The sequence below is a fragment of the Muscardinus avellanarius genome (genome assembly GCF_963383645.1).
Source record: "Muscardinus avellanarius genome assembly, chromosome: 1".
Classification (NCBI taxonomy): domain Eukaryota; kingdom Metazoa; phylum Chordata; class Mammalia; order Rodentia; family Gliridae; genus Muscardinus; species Muscardinus avellanarius.
The window spans coordinates 49,433,417-49,456,384 of NC_137786.1; the positions used below are offsets into that span (position 1 = coordinate 49,433,417).

Here is a 22,968-nt window from a genome sequence, read left to right on the forward strand (position 1 = left end):
GTGATATTAGCCAATCACAGAAAGTGAAGGTTCATGTGTTTTCTACTATGTGCAAGTTAGGGAGTAATTGGGATACAAGGGAGACTCTAGATAATGGAGGAGAAATCTCAGTGGAGCCAGGAAGAAAGTCAAAATGAAAGGGAGGAGAAAGACTGAGGTTCATTAATAGAAATACTACCATTGACTATGTGTTCATTTGTGAATATACCAATGTCAACCTCAGTACTCTGTAGTAGGAAGGAGGGAAATGGGGAGATGGGGGGACCAAGTGCTGTGTGTATATATGTCACTGTCAACATGATTTACATTATAATGTGGGACAATAATGCACCAATAAAAACACATTATAAAAAAGAAGGGAGTAACTTTAGGTAGAAATTAGAAAGTATTAAGGTATTCTAGAAGGGAGATTAGAATAACACAGCAGTTTTCCTCTCTCATTAACAGTTGTAGAAACTGGAATAGGATACAAAACTGGGCATTTGGTGGATCTAGGTTAAGATCAAGGCCTTTAAAGCTTTGGTTTGTATCTTAGTTCTCTTTGGCACTGGAAATAATAAATTTTCCAGGCTGTAGTTTTGGTTTTTTTTGTTTGTTTGTTTGTTTACAAAGTAAAAATAATTTAGTGAGGCCCTCTGAAACTTAATATGACTCTGTTCCAAAAAAAGAAGTCCCTGGGTATCATCCCCAGTACCACAAAATAAAATAAAATAAAATAAAAATATTAATAATACCACCTACTATAGGGTCATTCTAGTATCAAATACAGTAAAACAAATCCAGCATATAGTCTGGTACAGAGTAATATAGTATTCTTCATCTTTCAACTTGAATAATGAGAGTTGGGAGTAAAATACAAAAGGCAAGGGAGAAAGAGTACTTTGTTCACACAGGAGAAAACACATTCATATATATATGTGTGTGTGTGTGTGTGTGCGTGTGTGTGTGTATGTGTGTGTGTATAGTATACACACACACGTATGCATCATGTTATAAAACATAGTTTTCTTAACATTGCTATTGCTATTTCCAAGCCTGTTTTTAAACTCAGTTTCATTTTTTGTTGTTGTTGATGTTAAGCCAATAAGATTTTCCAGGATATAAGAAATAGTTTTGTATATACAGTAACATTCTGGGGAATATGTAAATTTAAATAGCCATCTATTTATTTTTATATATCACCATTAGCATTAGAAAAAACTACTAAGTCACTTAAAATGATTAACATCTCATAAAGAATGGCCTTCTTAGGTCTTTCTATTTTTCTAGAAACAACTCCCAGAAGGATAGGTATTTTATTAGGAGGGAAGATGGAAGAAGAAAACAAATTCTAAAGTACACAATTATAATTGAGGTTAGAAAGCTGTGGATATAATTAAAATAAAATGTATTAAGGTGAAAAGAGGGTTCCAGGAGGAAAAGGCATAAACTCCAGAGCTTCTGAGAAATGATGTGGTAATGTGACTATTATTTTGCTAAAGGATTTTGGAAGGACTGTCTCTTACATCTTAAATATTTCATGCATACACATACTTCTAGAAAGAAAAATGAGTTTTACTAGACAGTGATACCTAAAACAAGTCATTTTTCATTATTTTCTCCAAAATGACTATAACAACAACAATATAACAACACAAACTCTGATAAATTTTTTTTGGTGGTACTGGGGTTCCTGGAAACCCTTCTACCTCTGGGCTACACTCCCAGACCTATTTTATATTTTTATTTGGAAACAGGGTCTCTTAAGCCAGGGAGGCTGTTCTGCCTCCCAAGTGCAGGGATTACAAGTGTGCGCCACCATGCCTGGCTCAAACTCTGATAAATTTAGCACTAAAAAGAGTTAAGCCAAAGGTGTGTTCCAAGGTTCAAAGAGATGATTTTCTCAGTAGTTTCACAGCAATTTGAATTAATTTTCCTTTACATCTAACTTTTTTAAAAAAGAGAAAGAGAGACACAGGGAAGGAGAAACAGGGAGAGCAAGCCCAGGGGAGAAAGAAATTAAAACAAAGTAGTACTTATGGAGCAAAAATATTCTCTAGAGGGAAAAGACATGTAGTTTGTAATTTCATGCATTTAATTAATTGCAGTGCAAACCACTCTCATTAGGAGTCCATTTTAAACCTACCAGTTTGAACAGTCAAAAGGGAATAATTACATTGAAGCCCAATCCTTCTCTCCTTATTGAGAACATTACAAAATTTTCCAGATACATCTCAAGAGACTCTTCTCTCTGCTACCCTCCTTTTGGTTACCCTTTCATGGAAAAAAAAAGATACATTGAAATGAAACTCAATTTCCCCTTTAGTTTTTCACTACTAACTTCTATTATTGATTTCAGACAATTAAAATCTAGAAAAGTCAGGGAATTTCCTGCGGTCTGATTTCTAGAATGGTAATATATCATAAAACATTCAAGGGATATGTATTTGCCAGGGTTCTGGGTTGCAAGCAACATATATAAACACTGATTTGCATAAATTATAAAAGAAATTCATCAAAAGAATATAGAACTCAGAAAGGACCAGGAGCTTGAAGAACAAGGCTTGAGCAGGATCCAGGGAAAGCTGTGAGCAGCCAGGATGCTAAGTCCGTCCAGCCTCAGACCTTGCTGTCACAAGCTGGGCACACAGTGTCCCTGTTCACCTTAGCAGCGGCCACAATGACCATGCCACTAACCTTTCCACACAATAGTGGTACTTGTGATGCTGCGGGTCTGAACCATCCCCTCCAGAGTCAGAGTCCTGGTTGAGAACATCAGACTGAGGACACTAAGTTTGTAGAGCCTCACTCTAGCTGCCAGGAGTGGGGGTGGGGCACAGGGGCTGTCCCCTCTAGCTTCCCCAGTGGAAGGCTGGACAAGTCATCCACCCACAGCTCTATCTTCCTAAGGTCTCATCCATTTAATATCCCGAGGAATTTGTTTCCTACATTTCCAAGCCACTGAGGTAACAACAATTTAAGTTTAACAATCATTTTAAAAGAGGGGTGAGATTAGCCAGTCTCAGAAAGTCAAGGGTTATATGTTTTCTTTCCTATGTGGAAGCTAGAGAGAAAATAGTAAACAAACAGACTTCAGGTAAATGAAGAGAGACCAGTTGAATCGTGAGATTGGGAGAGGAAAAGGAGGAGGGGGTAAAGGAGGCTTGAGGAAGGGAACAGGTCAAATCACACTGTGTTCATACATGAAGGTATCACTACCAATCCCACTAACGTGTTCAGGGAGGGAGGAGGGGTGAGAAGGGAGGAATGCAAAAGGATACACGCTAAGTGCTGTGTGCATGTGTGTTTGTATCACTTTGAACATCTCTATGATGCACCAATAAGAGTATATAAGGATAAATATAAAAGAGGGACAAAGCCCCTGCTTTGTGGGCTAAATTAGTACCAAACTGATCCTCACACATGAAGGTAAGAACTGCAACCAAAATGTTTTCCTGTCCTGGTGCTGAACAATTTTAGGTCAAAACTCAAGTGTACTCTTTAGACACTTAACCCAGGAACTAAGCAAAAACAGCCTAGGTACTTGATCCAGGAAGTGCTTCCTCCTAGAAAATAAAACTACAAATCAACTAAACTTATTTATCATGATAAGCAGTTTGCTCATCCAAGCCCGCTTTGAGAGCCTTGCTTCAGTTCAAGATCCATTAATCCCAAGCATCTAGGCTCTAAACTTTGCCTACTCTTAACAGTTTTTTTCCACCTAGCAAGATCAGGTTTCTAGATCCGGCTATAGAATTGTATAAATATCCTTCCTTACTTCACCTTACAGAAATAGTACTAAGTTAAAAGTGGTGCCTGCCTTTATTTCACTGAGACTGATTCTTAATTTTGCTTATAAGTAGTTTTTTTCTGGAGATATTTTACTGGGAGTCAGTTACCAACAGAAGGATGGTTTTACAAAATGATCCTGAAAATTTTGAAAGGCCCAATAATATCTCCCATAGCTACCAATATTCTCTATTGGATTGCAAAAATAACAGAATATCATGCATTCTATTTTTATTTGTTCGTAGTCTTTTCCCAGCACCTCAAACACACCTGTGATATATTAAGACTCAATAGCTCTTAAATGAATGTAACTTTAATTTTATTGATTAGATGAGTGCATATTTTCACTAATAGAAAGCAAAGGAAGAAAACAACCATATTATTCCAAGAAATCAGGTTATTTTTATATTCTTTCTAGTTCATAGCCACACACAGACATACATTTTGCAGTACTATAACTTTAATACAGATATACTTCTGTATTTTTCTTTTTTCCAATATATTCTAAACACCTCCATGTAGCCATATAGTGATTGTAATGATCTAATGACTTTGTAATGGTCCATAAATGGTCCATGAATGTGAATCTTGCCTTATCATCCATTCACTGTTTTGCCAACAGTAAAGGATATCTTTGACATAGAGAATTTTATAGAAACAATTAAATCTATTAGCACTCATATCAGTTTTTGCAGAAGATTCTAGACACAATATACCAGAATTTATAGACCTAAATAAAAAGATGTAGGCTGTTTTATCTATTATACTAACCTTTTAAAAATTAATTCATCTTTAAAATTTTAAGATTAATGAAGTCCTCTTTGCTTAGGTCTCTGTGGAGCATAATTAACACCCTTACAATGGCTATTAATAAACATAAATACAAAAATAGTTGTAAACACTGTATACTTCATGATTGCTAAATTCTAGTCACAAATATTATTTCAGGGAGTGTGGATTAAAACAAAAAAATACAATCTTGACAAGGTTACAGAAGAGAGAAATAAAATGTTTTGCTTGCATAAATATCATATCTAGGTTTTTGATCATAGGTCTGAACAATGAAACTCTGCAAGATAGTTTTAAATGAAAGTTAGCAGTATGAAGGTTGCAATAAGTTAAACTCTGCAAATAAAATATTGCATTCAAGGTAAGTGGAAAACCATATGCACGTGCCTTTCTGTTGTTTTGCTGAGGTCATAATCTTAACCAAATTCCCTGAAGAGGGTTTTCTACAAATAGAATTTACCCAACTAGAATCCAATTTTATTCTTGGCTTTGCTGCCAACATTGGCAACATGATGAACTGGAATGATGCTGGGATCCCAGAAACAGTATTTAAGAAGATTTAAGGAAGCAGTCGTTAAGTCAATGATCATTCATAAGAAAAGAAATTCCCAAAGGAAAAACTCAAATGTTAAAGTCAGAACACTTATGTTGTTCTGATAACTGGAAAAATAATTAGATATACAAATTGTTGAAAATAAAATGATAACTCTGACTGAAAATAATACACATATTTAAAGAAAATCAGATCACTCTCTATATTCCACAGTCGGCAATAAATCTAGGAAACAACTGAGTAATCTGTAAGATGCAGAAGTTCCCAGATGCCAGAAGCTTCTGTGGTTTCCCAAAGAAGCTGGAAGTACTAGGAGTCTAAGAATACTACTGTGGACCTATTTATTTAGGCTAGGACAAGCTGCAGGGCCTTTCTGAAAGACTTAAAAGTAATATTGAACATCCTCCTCCCTAAATGAGCATCTCTCTGTTAGAGGACAACTGGACCGATTCTTTAAAGTCTTCTGGAATCTAGCTCCCATTCTCATATTTAGGAGATCCACTGAGATAGAAACTATCCTCTCTGTCTTCTTTCAGTTCTTCACCCCCATTTTGCCTTATACTCTTTCTCCCTGGTCTAAATTCTGACTCTCATTCTTCCAAAATGACTCAGTGAAGTCCTCTGGAACACTCTTTCCAGTTAACAGACTGCCTTTTTTGCTCAGCCTTGCTACCAAAATGTCAGCTCACATTTTGACTTTCTAAATTGATTCTTCACAAAGGATGCCTCTTCTCTAGGGTACCGAGAGGAAAGGCTGCCCTGAGTCTCCATGCTGAGAGCCCCTGGGTGCCCCCTGGATGTTCACATTATGTAACAATCATTACTTCTTCAACCTCTTCTGAAAATCTCTCTTTAATATCTATGTGGATCTCTGCCAGTCTCCCTTATTTCTGTGTTTCCTTCATGGAAAATCTGTTTGCCTTTTTAGTATTTTGACAATCTGAGCCCTGCCACCATCCAGGGCAAGTACAGTTTGTATTTGTGTAAACAAGTCATCTCATGCTCACATCTCCCAGGTCCGTGGGCTATTTCTTTCCACTGCAGTCACTCTCATCCCTGGCATCTTGAACGCACCTTTAATTACCTGTAGGACTTATAGTTTACGGTTTTAACATCCTACCCTCCAAATAGAATCTATTTTTTCTGCTTGCTCACTTGTTCTGATTTCACCCGTCTGATATCTTAGAGACCTCCAGAGACTCTGAACACTTTCTGTATCAGTGCCTTCTGATAGCCACTCATTTTCATGCCTACCCTGTCACAGTTCATCACTTCTCTCAGCCACTTCCAAATGACTTCACATCCCTTGCCTTATTTTTCTTACACTGCATCTTCTTTTCAAGTTAGGACCAATCCAGGTTTCTGCCTTCCCATTGTCTATACCACAGCTACTTAGCACTGCTGGAAAATATTTTAAAACCTCATATATTGGTTACATGAAAAAAATTAATGCTATTTATTATCAGCTGTACCTTCCAAATGACCTACTGGTCTACCCATGCTTTAACAATATTTATTTATTTATTTATTTATTTATTTATTTATTTATTTATTTTGGTGGTACTGGGGTTCCTGGAAGCCCTTCTACCTCTGGGCTATACTCCCAGACCTACTTTATATTTTTATTCGGAAACAGGGTCTCTTAAGCCAGTGCAGCTAACTTTGAACCTGCTCCATCCTCCTGTCTCTGCCTCCCAAGTGCAGGGATTACAAGAGTGTGCCACCACACCCGGCAACAAATTTATTTCTAAATAGAGACATTTTGCTGGGCGTGGTGGCCCACGCTTGTCAGCTACTTAGGCTCTCAGAAATTTAGTGAGACCCTGTTTCCAAATAAAGTATAAAATAGGACTGTGAGTATAGTCTGGAGGTAGAAAGACCCTAGGTTCCACCCCAATTACAATAAATAAATAAATAAATAAATAAATAAATAAATAATAGAGACATTTTACTTAATCTCTTCTTTGGACTATGTCCCTGCCATTCTCTCTGCCTTTTCCATCTTTGATTTTTTTCATTTTAAACAATAAGTTCCTCACAAGCCTAGGTTAATTTTCTCTACTATTAATCCTATGTTTTTCTTGTATCTTCAGTCATATTTGTACATTTTATGTAGCAAATAAGATTATTGTTACCTGTTTTCTTGTGTGTGCCCATTTGATTCCACCCTCCGTGAAGAAAGAGGCCGTGTTTGTTTGTTGTCTCCGTTTCTAGCATCTCAGTATATAGTGAATAACAGATACTATTTGTTGGTTGACTGTAAAGTAAGTACATTAATACATCACTAATATGTGATTGATTGATTGATTGATTGATTTTGGTGGTACTGGGGTTCCTGGAAGCCCTTCTATCTCTGGGCTATGCTCCCAGACCTATTTTTATATCTTTTAATTTAGACAAAGGGTCTCTTAAGCCAGCGAGACTGGCTTTGAACCTGCGCACTCCTCCTGTCTCCGCCTCCCAAGCACGGGTATTACAAGCATGCGCCTCCATGCCCGGCCTAATACGTGATTTAAAGGATGGATAAGCTTACCAGTATTGCTCATGTGTATTCTGTAGCTGTCTTATCATTATTTGTTCAATATATGTATAAATATGTGGTTTTAAGAAATAAAAGTTGATCTGATTAAATAATGTTATATAAATAAGAAAAGTTACAGTCATATGTCAACAGGAACACAGAGCAAATAGTAAAGAAATACACATGGAAATAACCCCTAACATATATTGCCAAAAGAGAGTTAAGTGCCAGAAAGTAAAAAGTGAAATATATAATATAAATTCTATATCCTAAACTTTATTTACAATGTTAAATTCTTTATGTATTCTAGAGTTTTTAATTTTATGTATAGTTTCCACACTTGGTGTGTGTATGTATGTGTGTGTGTGTGTGTGTGTGTGTGTGTGTGTGAGAGAGAGAGAGAGAGAGAGAGAGAGAGAGAGAGAGAGAGAGAGAGAAACAGAGATTCAGAGATTAATATCAGCCATAGTTTTTAGGAATCACATTATGGTGAAAGTCCAAATGCCTTGAGCTAAACATATTCTACCCTCCTGGTCTCAAAGACATCAACTTTGGTGTCAACAAATAAAACTGATAATGTCAAACCTTCATCCAAATAGGTAGAATAAATTATATAAAACTACTTAACTAAATGCCAAATATTTTTATTGAATTCCACAAATAGAAATAGATATAAAAATATCTAATTTATCTAATTTTTCTAGTAAAAATTAAGAAAAGAATTAGAAAATTGAAAGAATTTTAAATAAGATTTAATCTTATTCTAAATGAATGAAAGAGATGAGATATATGATACCTAAAATCATAAATTGTTAGAAAAAATAAAATCAACTTGATACAATTTTCAGAGGAAAAATTGTTTAACACAGGAGGTCCTATATTTTTCATATAGTTCCTTTTATATATACAGATTTTAAAAATAAAATCCCTTTACCCTTTTGCAGTGCTCATTTGTATTAGAGAAAAATGCTCATTTGATTCTTTCCTGAATTTCAGTTAACATATTTTTCTTGTTTTAGATTTTTCATAGTGATACACTTTGGCCAATATGATCCAAATGTGTATACACACTTATGAGCATATAACAATTAAATAAATATATACAACTGGAACACTTTCACTTACATTTTTCATAAGCAGAATATCATAGGATAGAATAGCATGGCTTTTAAAGAACTGTAAAGACCCCCCCAAAACAATACTCTGGTGATTAACTTCATTTAGTTTTACATTACATAAGGGCAGTCAACCAGTGAAGCAAGACAATCAGAAAAATATGTGGTGAAGACACTATCTGATGACTGAAGGATCATTATTTTGTGATGGGAATAATTAACAAAAGTGCTTACTCAATGTTGACATATTACTGTGTCCTATCACCCTTTTTACAGTAAAATAAATGCTAAATAATATGAGATCCCCAACCAATCTATACTACAAGTCAAGCTGGCATAAGAAAGGTTTGAAAATGAAGACCAGATGTTCCAATGTGATAAATGCACAAGTCGCCCCCTCCTTTAGAGTTTTCAAGGCCATTAGAACCTGCTAAAATAGAAAACTTTAATTTACAAAAGGAAACCCTTCCCTGTTACAAGCTAGGACACTGACACAAAGGCTGAAATACAGCCACCAGTGTATCCTTAATGAGAATGCCAGGAAGTACTGTGAGAGTGGAAGGAACTACAATCTGAGAAAGAAATGAGAGTTTGATAATTGCCTTATTAGTTCATACACTGAAAACAGAGCAGATAATATAAAACTTTCAGAGATATTATGATATGATACATAAAGCAAAACAGTCAGCATATTTTCATTGTTTATTTTAGATTCAAGAATTGCTGATTCTGTAAAAAAATGTTGCTTATTAAGATATTACACAGTAAACTATCAAGTGCTACACTACTCTTAGAGTCTAATTTTAATTTTGAAAATCATAAATTTATTGCCGAAAGGAGGCTAGATTTAATTAAATCATAATTCATGCTCTAAAACAAAAAACTTGAGCATCCTGAGAAGGTTAAACAAACACTAGGCTGATAAATAACATTTAAATGAATCAAAACCAAAAGAATGAAGTTTCTTTTATATATCATGATATCTTCAAGGTTATAGGAGATATCAGTTCCCAATTTGTTTGCAGTGATTATTTTTAAAATCACATGATGTAGCTCAAGTATACTTTATTTCTAAAGAATCTTTCACAATTTCCATTATGTATCCCATATTTAATCTTGGGAAGCTTTGCCTAGTAAGGTATATATTTTTCATATGACGTTCAATAAGAACTTATTAGATAAATCTCTTGAAACTTGAGTACATATATAAAGTTACTTAATAGGTAAAGTCTGAAATATGTACCTCCAGCTTCATAAATTTTTATAACCGAAATATTTCAAGTATGTCCACTGCTAATACCTTCTAAAGCTAAACACAACAAATTTGAAAGATCGGATGTGTCTGCTTTTACCACGCTTCTATTTTTCTTCTTTTGATTTTCTGTTTGGATTTCAACTCTAACAAAAGCTGTAAGTTTTTTGGTTTTTTTGTTTTATGTTCATGGTAGTGTACTGCTCATACTCAAGAAGAATAGGTGATGAATGGTTGATCAAAGAATTTAATGTCTAACTGGCATCTAGGACCAGCCTTCCTGTGAATTGCAAAGAACCCAAGGAAATACATCTGGAAGATCCTTGTAAAATGAAGTCTCCTATCACTAAACAATCTTTCCCACTCAGTTGAGTAGTTAATTTTAACCTCCAAAGTTACCATTTCTTCCTTTAAATTCTTCTCATTTTCTTTCTTTTTAATAGGACAGTGATATAAATGTACCCAGTGTACTCCTACAGACAGGTAGGTAATAGGATACCAGTGATGAGAAAGTGCTTGTGATATTCTCCACCCACACACACCCCTGATTATACATCCATCCAAGAGTGTGTCATCCCGTCACAAGGGAGTGACTTTCTTATTGACTTTATTTTTTTACTACAGCTGATGCAGAGATGAAACACAGCTAGAGAGATTCAGTACCACCTCCTCTTCCCCTTCCCGCGTGTCCTCTCTTTGGGGCAGGGAGTGACTGTCACATGTGAGGCAAGCTAAGCCCTCCTTAGAGAATCTAGAGGTAAAAGGGTCTCCCAGGAAACAGAGGCCAGTTGCCTGAGCTGGGACCCAAAGAAGCTCCTAATTTCTCCTGGGGATTCTGTGCAGAGAAATATTTAGAAATCAGCAATCATTTACCTTCAGAAGTAAAGTGGAAGTAAAAAGGACCTCCATTGTCATTTGAAATGTAACTGAAAACACTTGAAAGCAGAACCCATCTGTCGACAGATGCCAAAAGCAGGATATAGACTCTTTGACGCAAATGTGACAAGTCCATAGTACCTGTGAATTTGTGAATCAGGAAAAGATTTCTGACTGACTCTTACATCTGCTAGAACATCTATCTCTACCCTGAGAGTTATGAGGAGAGAATTGTTGAAGCCAATTCCAATAAATAAGCAAACAATATAAAAATGACTAATGGGATTTGTTCCAGTACGTTCCCAGTAGGAGTTGCTGTTCTTGTGTATTAAGCACTTACCATGTACCAAAGACAGTGCTGAGTATTTTGTCTTTGCAACAAATCCATGAGGTAGGCAACCCTGTTATTCCTACTTTTGCTCTTGTAAAATTAGAAACCTGGAGTAGATAAGTAACTTTCCAACACAATCTAGCTCATGCACGGTGAGGCAGGATTTAGTCGCACCATCGAACCCAGACTTCCTGGCTTTAACCATTCACTCTCTGGCTCCCAACTGCTAGCACCAGGATACTGATATTTCATTATCAACTTGTCCTTCTACCTTTATGCTTGGATGTCCTACTTGCCATCATCCGATAGCCAAAACACAAACTATCTTTGCCTCAGAGAAAATTGCCCTGTGAGCAATTTTCATACTTACTAGCTGCTTTTTTCTTACAAAACTGGCTCTATATCTTGCCTTCCATTTTTTTTCACCCTGAACTTTCTTTATTTTTGCTATTTCCCCCATCCATCTGTCCATCCTCCTTTTTATTTTTCCTACCTAATTCCATAGTGTCACCATCTCTTCTTATTCTCTATCCCCACTATTCATGAAGACATTTTTCCCTCAGCACACACACAAGCACATACATACATATTTTAGGGGCCTGAAGGGTTACCATCACATTAAAAAATAAACCTAAAATACTAATAACTTACAGTCTAGAAGAGAAGGTTCACTTTGCAACACACATATATAATGAAGGTTTTATGTCTAGAATGTATGAAGAACCTCTAAAAATCAGTAAGAAAAAGAAAACAAAAATATTTAAAAGTTCATAACACAAAGAAGATATCCAAATGCTCAATAAACATACGTAAAGATTTCACTACTTATCAGATAAAGATAAATTTGGTGTAAGTTACCACTATAGATTCACCCAAATGGCCTCAATAAAAAAGCCAAAAAATACCAAGTATTAATGAGGATTTAGATAAAATGTAACTCATACATTGATGGTTAGAGGGTAACACAGTACCTCATTTAAAAAGTTGTTAGGCAGTAAAAAATAAAAATTTTCTTAACAATGACTCAAAAATCCATTTCTAGGAATATATACAAAATAAATTAATGCATATGTCCACACAAAACAATTTGTGTCCTAGACTAGAAACAGCTCAAATGGTATCAATCAATAAGAATGGTTAAATCATAGTATATTTATAAGATGGAATAATATGTTATAAGAAAAAGAACTAATTGGTGATATATATTAAAATGGATAAATATTTAATAATTGAATGATGGAAGCCAGACCCAAAGAATGCAATTATATGATCCCATTTATATAAATTCCAAGAAGTAGAAACTAAACTTTATTGATAAAAGTCAGAAAATAAGGTGGTGATTACATGAATAGAGAAATATCTAAAAATTCATCAAGATGCATACTTAATATTTGCATATTTTACTGTATATAAATTATTCCTTAACAAGATGGCTTTTTAAAAAGTAAATGGGGTAGAAAATTATTCAGAAGAAAAACATGGGAAAATATGACATTGCAGATTCCATCCAAGTTCATAACTTTTCAAGCCATTGGTAGCTGTCCTTCTTATTTTAAGGACCAATAAAGAGGCAAAGAGATCGAATGGTTCTATCTTATATGGAAAACAAAGTGGTAGATAAATTCAAGGTTTTCTGCATTCCAAATAGTTAAGAATTCTACTTTGTGTTCATTTAAAGTTTCTAATGTTTGCTGAATCACAACATTTATAGCCTAACAGCTTAGGCATTCTCAGAGAACATTGTTAGAGACTGTACATTTGAACACATTCACATTTCTTAGAAAAAACTGCAGATAGAATTATTGAAGTGTTAATAATAAACGCCATCTTGAAATCAGTCTTCTGATCTACATACTTCATGAAGGAACTAATAGTTTCCTTCCATAGCACTATTATTATTGTGAATTGGAGTTCCCTTTGGGACACTAATTGCTCCCAGGGCCACTGTGTGGTTTTCTAAAAAGGTAGAGCAAGTCCCTAGACTTATAACCTGATATGTTATAAAACTACTTGGTATACTCTTATACCAGAGGAAAGGGCACAAAGCTATGATGTCAAAACAAAAAGGAAAATAAATCCAAATGACATGAAAATTCTTCTTTACCATCAAATATTTGCAGTTGTGAAGGTCTCATTATAGCTTGACAATTGGGCTTACATTTATTAATGGGGAATGGACTATAGACAACCTCACTAGCTAACGTAGTATAAATTTCTTGTACTACTTAAAGTAGCCTTTCTGGGAGCCGTGAAGGAATCTGGGGTTCTTGGCAAACTGACATGGTTATATAATATAATTAATTTATCACTACCTTCTATGTTTCTTCCAAGGCTTAAACGTCTCAAAAAATTACACCACTGAATTACTGATTATTCAATATTTAACTCAAAAATTCATTTTGCTTCCTCAGGTAATATAATGCATCTCTAGTCTTTCATTCTTGTGTGTGTGTGTGTGTGTGTGTGTGTGTGTGTGTGTGTGTGTATGTGTGTCTGTGTGTGTGGTACTGGGGTTCCTGGAAACCCTTCTACCTCTGGGCTACACTCCCAGACTTATTTTTATACTTTTTAATTTGGAAACTGGGTCTCTTAAGCCAGCGCGGCTGGCTTTGAACCTGCGTGATCCAATCCTCCTGTCTCCGCCTCCCAAGCATAGGGATTACAAGCATGTGCCATCATGCCCAGCTAGTCTTTCATTCTTATTTATTGGGCATTCTCAATCATTATTTCTCTTGGTTGTGTTTTAGAACAGAATGTCATCTTTGTTTCTTTTTCATAATAGACAAATTATTTCCTTCATATTACTGAAAACATTTGTAAACAATAACCTCAATACTCCTACACTTAATAGTTAGGTTCTTGATTAAGAGATAAATAAATTTTGTAACAGAAGATGAGCTGTGATACAGACAATTCTAAATCTTGAAGTTCCTAGGTGCTTGGACACTATTTGTTTTTAGCAATGCATTCAAATATGATTGAATAAGGTTGGCTTTGACCTGAGATTTTTAATTATACACATTACCAAACTATACAGAGATAATATTAAGTATATTGCATCATTTTCTATTATGAGCACATGAGCTTGAAATGAGAAATTATGTTTAGCTACCTAATATTTTAGATACCAAAGTTAATTGAATATATCAGGGACTTAAATTAGTTTACTTAAATTTAATTATAATACTTTCTTCCTCAAATGTGGAGAAAGAAGATATTTATTGTAAGATTAACCTGGTATGCAGGAAAGAGTCATTGGGCCTCTGTTGAATTTTAAAGGCCGATTTAAAACATTGGTCTGTAGCTGATATCTGAGAACTTTGATTTAGAGAGGGATCCCATTATCCTAAGAGTGGCTCACTGTGCCCAAACTGTGCAATCAACTTGGTTTATGCTGACCACATTCTTCCCTCCTAGAAGTCTGAAATTTTAGTACATGTTAGGAAGAGATTAGGTGAGAGACTATCTTCTAATAAAAAAGCCAGGCACTGAGTACTTGGTCTGATGCCCTAGTAGATGGCATTCTTGGTTAAAAATATATTTGTGTGTGTGTGTGTGTGTGTGTGTGTGTGTGTGTGTGTGTGTGTTACTGGGGGTGGAACCCAGGGGCTTTTCTACCTCCAGGCTACACTCCCAGCCCTATTTTATATTTTATTTGGAAACAGGGTCTCACTAAGTTGCTGAGAGCCTCACTAAGTAGCTGAGGCTGGCTTTGAACCTGTGCAATCCTCCTGTCTCAGCCTCCCAAGAGCGGGGATTACAAGCGTGCACCACCACGCCCGGCTAAAAATATATTTCACATGTTGTTACATTTCATTCTGGAGGAATTAAATACATACTGTTTTATTCCACCAGAGAGGGGGCTCTTGGACATTTATGCCTGGTTTTCTCTAGATTCTTCCCCATGTACCTTCCCTTTGCGGATTTTCCTTTGAATCCTTTAGCTGTAATAAATCATAACCATGCATATGATGGTCTAATGACTTCTGGGAGCTCTCCCAGCAGATCACTGGCCCCAGTGGAGGGTCGTGGGAACCCTTGACACACCTGGCGTCTGGGAAGCCTCCCTGCACACATAAGAATAGCAGCAACATTGTCTAAAAGATAGGGGAAATAATTTTTCAAAGAATATCCAGGTCAGATTGCCATATAAAATTGCCACCTGTCTTCGTAGGAGACTAAAAAGTATGTGCATATTCTTCTTTATATACATGGTTCCCAAAAAGAAAGCCCATAACAACACATGTCTTCTCTTTCCATTCTTCAAGGTGAAAATTTGTTGCCTTATTTACCCAATAGTAACCTCCTCGTGTCTCTTAATAACACAGTTCCTTTGGACTGGCTAGTAACAATTTAAACAACTAAATTCTCAATAAAAGTATATTAAAAATTATCTAAATTTGAGCAAAACTTTCAAAACATTTTAGCAAAATCCAAAAGGCATGTTTCCTAGAAATGCCGTTAAGTTGGCAGAGAATGAAGAAGAATCACATTTGTATCAAAAATTGTTATGTTCCTGTAAGTCTCAGAAAATACTCGAGTCTGTCAGTGTATGGGCCATTGGCTTCACCTTCTTTTTGGTGTATGGGCCATTGGCTTCACCTTCTTAATAATGCAACTGGACAAAACAAATAGAGGATGTAACCACTATCCTCACTTTCTTTTACATTTTTTTTAAACAGACAATCTTGCTATTAAAGACTCCATTGGTCACTGAGCATGGTGGCGAACGCTTATAATCCCAACATTCAGGAGGCAGAGACTGGAAGATCTCAGTTCTCTGACAGCCTCAGCTACTTAATGAGACACTTCACAACTCAGTGAGACCGTTTCAAAATAATAAATAAATAGACTAAAAATTAGAGCTGGAGGTGTAGCTCGGAGGCACAGTGCCCCTGGGTTCCACTAAAAAAAAAAAACCACTATACAAAGTAAAAAGCTATATGATGGAAATATGGCCTTGGCTGATCCTTTTCTAAATACTATCACTAAATAAATTGCATTATGTTGAAACCAAAGGAATATTCTGGTATGAAACACCTCAAAGTGTTAAAGGCCAAACTACCAGACTCGTAAATATAATTGCATATTTCCTTTGATCTAATTACAGTACAATCTATTCTTGATTCCAAGTTCATTCTGCATCAAAGAGCATTTCCTACTGATTCCATATATGTATGCCTACATGGTAATTTCCCATTAGTTCTCATTTGTTAAGAATCTATTACATTATGTATGGCCAATATTAATCTTTCCAAGTACAATTTCCTTTACCTGGATACTTATTTGCATTCATCAATATATTTTTCACACCTCCTGGTAAAACAACTTGACTAAAATGTCTCATCCTGCAGAAATAAAGATGTTACCTGAGAAAAATCATTCTTTGTTTTCTGGCTCTAAAGACATCATTGTCCTCCCACTCAAACCAAGAAATGAGCCACAAAAACTCAAAAGACCACAAACAACAATCATCCTTTAAAACATAAAAATATCCCGAGGGCACTCACCCACTGGAGTCTGCGGAAGTGATGGCGATCAGGGGCAGGATCTTCAGGGGGAGGCTGGTAGGTCGTGGAATGTTCTCTGACTCACTTTTCAAGTCAGCTTGTTCCAATTGTCTGAAGGCAAGAGGAGGAAGCTGAATATTGCGGCATGACAGTCTCCGCACAAGATAGGGCTCCATTCCTCGGAAAGGGTCTTCGTCCTCATTACTGGAATGTAATGTTTCCTCAGAAGCCTAAAGCAAGAGTTGAAGAAAGCACACGAAATCAACAAGAGTCCCAGTATTTCTCATTACAGAATGGCTTCCTGCTTTCCTAGGGAAGAAGCTAAGTGAAACTTATGCGTGGAAAATGCTAACTAAATGGCACCAAGCACAGCCTGAAGGTATGCCGTTTTCCATATGATCCACATAAAATTTAAAAAATATAAAAAAAAGAAACTAATCACATTAGCGGAAAAATATGTAGTGAAGAGATCAGAATTTCTAACCAAAATCTAGCTTTGTTTTCAAAGTAGAAAATTTGCTCACCAGTATATTTAGGTATGGTTTGCTTGTAACAATTGATTGACAACCTCAGTACTCTTAGAATTTATGAAGTTTGTGCATGAATCCTATAAAATCACAGGCAGCCAAATGTTTTTCTGCATTCTATGAAATAATGCAAAAATCAGTTTTATATATTGACATATGTATATTTCGGGACGGGTGTATGTGTTCTCATTTTAACGCCTATGGAAAAAAAAGTATAAAATGAGTCTTATTTTTTCTTCATACGAAGAGCCATATTTATTTATTTATTCTTTGTTTGGTTGTTTTTTGTTTTGTTTTGTTTTTGGTGGTACTGGGGGTGGAACCCAGAGGCTTTCTACCTCTGGGCTATACTCCCAGACCTATTTTATATTTTATTTGGAAACAGGGTCTCACTAAGTTGCTGAGAGCCTCACTAAGTAGCTGAAGTTGGCTTTGAACCTGTGCGATCCTCCTGTCTCAGCCTCCCAAGCGCAGGGATTACAAACGTGCGCCACCATGGCCAGCTTGTGAGTCATATTTATAAATTTTTTTTTTATTGGTGCACTGTATTCATACATCATAGTAGGATACATACTTTTGTAGACATACTTGCACACTTTTCCCAGTCAGCCCCCACCCAGTCCCCACCCCATTCTCTCCCTATCCCTCCCTCCCATGCTTGGCTTAGTAGTTGACATCTAGCATTATGGCAATTTATCTAAAATTAAAAATGGTAATCTCACATAACAGTTTCATTTGTCTGATACCAAGCTTTTGATGACTTAAAGATGACATTTCAATATTTCTTTTTGCTTTCTTTCTTACCAGAGAATATTTTTTTTCTATTTTTTAGGTGAAACTATCATATATTTATATATTTATTTTTCAGAAAAAAATCTATCCTAATATGGAATATGGACTCTAGGTATCCAAAATGATCTTGAAAAAGAACAAAGCTAGAAGATATATATTTTCTGATTTCAAACCATATAAAGCTACAATAATTGAAACAGTGTAGTACTATTCTAAAGGCAGATATATAAACCATTGGAGTTAAATAAAAGCCTAGAGCTAAATTCTTCCCTATATTGTCAAGTTATTTTTGACAAGGTTTCCACGAACATTTGGTGGTGGAAATATTAATCTTTTAACTAAATATTGTTAAAAAATAATAATTACATGGAAAAGAATAAAATTGGACCCTTACCTAATCCCATATACAAATATTAACTCAAAATAGATAAAAGACCTAAATATAAATCTTAAGACTATAAACTTTTAGGAGAAAATCTGGTAGCATGTCTCATTAATTGTTATAATAAGATGTTATGAAGGGAATTTTTTTAAAAGGTATAAAAAGAAAATTGGAGTATCCTATAGAATTTAATCACCCAGAGTTTTGCAAATTTGATCTACATCATCCATCTACAAAGGTAATTTAAGTATAGAATAAAGTAGAAACTTTTTTTTTTTTTTTTTTTGGTGGTACTGGGGTTCCTGGAAGCCCTTCTACCTTAGGGCTACACTCCCAGACCTATTTTATACTTTTATATTTGGAAACAAGGTCTCTAGGCCAGCACGGCTGGCTTTGAACCTGCGCGATCCTCCTGTCTCCGCCTCCCAAGCGCGGGGATTACAAGCGTGCGCCACCACGCCCGGCTAAAGTAGAAACTTTTAATATTTTGATCATAGTTGAGAAAAATGTACAATAATTTTTAAAACCATTGGAAAGTCTGCTTTAGTAACATGTATTGTATCTATACACTCAGAATTGTAGAATCATCAAATGTAACCACATACTTTGGTAGCTTGCTGGGTTTTACCCTTGCATTGCCACTTTATGAGCTATGATTTTAGAGTATTGTTTAATCTTCCTAAGGGGTCTGTTTTTATTTTATAAAAATTGGAGAACTAACATTTTGCCCATAAGAATCAAATGAGGCATGCATGTGGTATGCATAGCTATACTTGTAATGTGATAAGCAATCTTAAAGGACACTATTTTTTCTTTCCTTCTGAGTTGTGTAGATAAATCATCCAGCAAGGTGAAGCACAACTCCCCCATTTTAGCCTACTGCTTATTAATTTAAAACCACATGAACGTTGGAGCACCCAGATCAAGTTTAGAATTTTTATTTCACTCCTTTTTCTCCTACTATCTTGGGACAATTAGGTTTGCTCATGTTATTTCTTCAAAAATTGAGGTAGTTTTCTCTGAAACCTGTGATAATAATATCTACCTTTGGGTATCATTGTTTTAAACAAATACAAAGTATTGAAAGCACCAAAATCAGACTCAGAGATTGCATTTAACAAGGTGGCATCTATTACTATTAGAACCCAGGTTAATTCCCCTTTACTTTTTATAGCACTGTACAGCCTTTGATGCTCATTTTCCTTGTTGCTTTCCAAATAAGTAAAAACGATTTTCTTCCTGATATATGTCTTGAAAAATGAAAGAATATGTAATAGTGGGGTGTATTTAGACTTGCAATGTAGTATCCAATTTTACGGACAGACAGAATAACAGAAGGGTACACAGAAGAAGTCAAAGCTAAAAACAAAGTTCTTTTATTTCAAGTCCTTGATCTGAATATCTAGATTCTGCGAATCTGTGCTTTAAAAATTCTATTTGAGGCCGAGCGTGATGGCGCATGCTTGTAATCCCTGTGCCTGGGAGGCTGAGACAGGAGGATCTCGCAGGTTTGAAGCCAGCCGCGCTGGCTTAAGAGACCCTGTTTCCAAATAAAAAAATATAAAAAATAGGTCTGGGAATGTAGCCTGGAAGTAGAAGGGCTTCCAGGAAGCCCAGTACCACCAAAAAAAATTCTATTTGCTTTATAAAACAAGATAAAAAAATAATGGCTAATATTTGCTGAGTCCTTATTGAGTCTGTGTTTACATGTGCCATTTCATTTAATTTATATTAAAATCCCATGAGACAGCTCATTTTTTCTCATTTTGCAGATAAAGCAGAACCAGGGATCTATAAAATAGCATGTCTTTTTTTATAAGTATATCACAGAACCTATTTGGAAAATATAGAGAAGGAAAGTAACATGCAAATGAGACTCATATTATACAAATACTTTGACTAGACAAATGGCTTTTGCATTTTAAAACAAATAACAGTACTGGGAAAATGTCAGTCTGTCAGGAGACATGTCCACATTCCATTTTTACATAAGAACAACATAATGAAAGTGTTCAGAATTGTGTTGAAATGACCATAAACACCATGCTTAGTTCTTTTTTATTTTTTTTATTGGTGCATTGTAGTCATACATCTAAATGGGACAAAAGACTTGTAGCAATATCTTGGCCAAATAACCACATGGCAAGTGGACTGACCCACCACCCCTGTTTGGTTGGGATGTTTTGATATTAACAATTAAATTTCTATTTCCAGGGAAACACTGCAGTCCCAAGCAAACCAGAATTGTTTATCACCCTACATGTTAGGATCCAAACCATAATCTCTTCTAGTTAAAATTAAAGCTAATAACCACCATGTTACAATACCTTCAATCCCTAGAAGGGAGCATACTACTAAAAAAGAATAGAACACTGACTGACCACAATTTAATAAGCTGCACTTGCATCAAAAATATTAACATAACTGAAGTCAGAACAGTCCTACATAAATATTCAAAATTAATTTTAATCTGTGATTGAATCAGGAGATTAAAAACTCGAGGCCCCCACTGTGCCACTAAATACTCATGTGGTCTTAAAGAGTCACTCAACCTTTCCAGGACTTTGTCTCCTTTGGTATAAAATCAGGAGCTTGTACAAAATACACCTTAAGACTACTTTCAGTTCTGATGAACTCCAATTTTGCACCAAGCAAAATAAATGTTGAGTGAGCTGGCAGAGAGAAAAAATAAAAAGAAAGCATACATGCAAGTAACACTCTTAGCTTTTACATTAGGAAAGCAGGCTTTTATGTACTTGTGAAGTTCATCTAAGAACAGAGCTACAAACTTAACCCACACTTTCGGATTGCTAATGAGTCATAATTATGTTAATGAGTTATATGCATGGATATCTTTCTTCAGGAGGAACACACAAAGACTAACAAAGAATGTGTCTAGCAGAGCGTTGGTCACAACAAATGTACCTGGGAAAAGTGAATTTCATTTTGTTAAGCCCTTAGCTGCCTGCTCCAGGCATTAGCATTGGAATTGCAAAAATGTTTTTATATAACCTTAATGTTTGTCAAGTTCTCTGTTTTATAAAACTGTGTCAAGGGGTGATCTATTTTGAGAGAATGACTGCTATTAAAAACAAAGTTTATGTTCATGCTTACATATTGTCGTTTTAAGCTCAACTTCTTATAAGTACTTTTATTTTTTTAAATAGTAATGTAGAGGCCTATAGCCTAACATTTTCTACTCAAAAACAGTATAAGGGGCCTTTGTATATTCCATATCAAAGTATATCTATTATGTTTCACAAATAAAATAGAAAAATATTATCAATAGAAAGGAGGATATTAAATTCCCTCATTTTGGGAAGAAATATAAATTTAACCACAATAGCAATGCATATCGTACATTATTGATGGAAAATGGCATTTTTGCAAGGAGTTTAGGAAATATATAGCATTTATAATATTTCCCAAATGTGGTTCTAAATTCCTTACATTTGAATGACAGAAGGCGCTTGCCTGCCAAAATTCAGACTCCTAGGTCCTCTTCCAGGTCTGCCTAATCAGAATCTCTACAATTACTGCCTGAGAATTCAAAAAATTCCCCACTATAATTCTTATGTGTATTAAAATTTAAGAACTAATGATTTTGACATTTGCACATAGTCTAATAAAATTATTTGGCAAAGATCCAGCCACAAAGACATTCATCGCAGTTTGTTTATAATAACCAGTAACTGGATGTAATCTAATTGCTGCACTGAATGATTGGCTTAATAAATTTTGATACATTGGATGATGAAATACTAGGAAGATGCTTAAATAATGCAGAAGAATATGTGATTATGTTCATGACATAATGTTGAGTGGAGAGATTACAGAGTGATCTCATTTTTATGAAACCAAAACATCAAAACAAAAGTCACATATTCACAGAAAAATTCTAGAAGAATATATCCCAATTCTCTAAAGTTGCTTTCTCTTGATAGTGATATTGGTGGTAATTTTGTTCTCATCTTTATTAATTATAGCTTCTAGATCCTCCATAATAAAATGGATTATTTTTTAAATTAAAAAGCACATGAAAGTCATAATAAGATGAAACAGCCTTCACCTTACTATTAATAACACTTAAAAATACCTTTTATTCAGCTACAAGATAAGCAGCATTGAAGGAAAGAAAATACTAAATAATTTGAATAAATAACTTGAACCTGTTAGATTATAATAAAATAAATTTCTCCACAATAATTAGATAATTTATATAGAATAGTTGATAGATAAGTAACTGTAATATGATGTTTTTTACCATTAAATAAATACTGCTTTGAAATATATACTTAGTGAAATTATTTACAAAATAATTACCACTTACAATAGATAACTGTTACATATCTTATTAATTATTATTTTTTTCCATTTTTGTTTTCTTTAGTTTCAATGTATGGTATATAGTTAATTTCTTTGCTCTTGTTTCTTCTTTCAATGTAGGCAGCAAACCAGTGTTACATAAATTCATGTGATTGCTGATAATTTTGTTTTTCTATGTTTGCATTATATAAGTATATGGACTAAAATGTAGAAAATTCTCTTAAAA

General features: G+C 35.0%; 1 protein-coding gene across 1 annotated transcript in view; it reads right to left on the bottom strand.

The window, feature by feature from the left end:
- The window catches only part of PDE4D (phosphodiesterase 4D), a gene marked incomplete at both ends in the record, with an annotated part of 1,145,009 nt that overhangs the window by 961,554 nt on the left and 160,487 nt on the right, over positions 1 to 22,968 (bottom strand). The window contains one exon of the mRNA XM_080701741.1: positions 16,716 to 16,945. Coding sequence (XP_080557867.1) covers positions 16,716 to 16,945 — 230 coding nt within the window. The remainder of the gene's footprint in view (positions 1 to 16,715; positions 16,946 to 22,968) is intronic.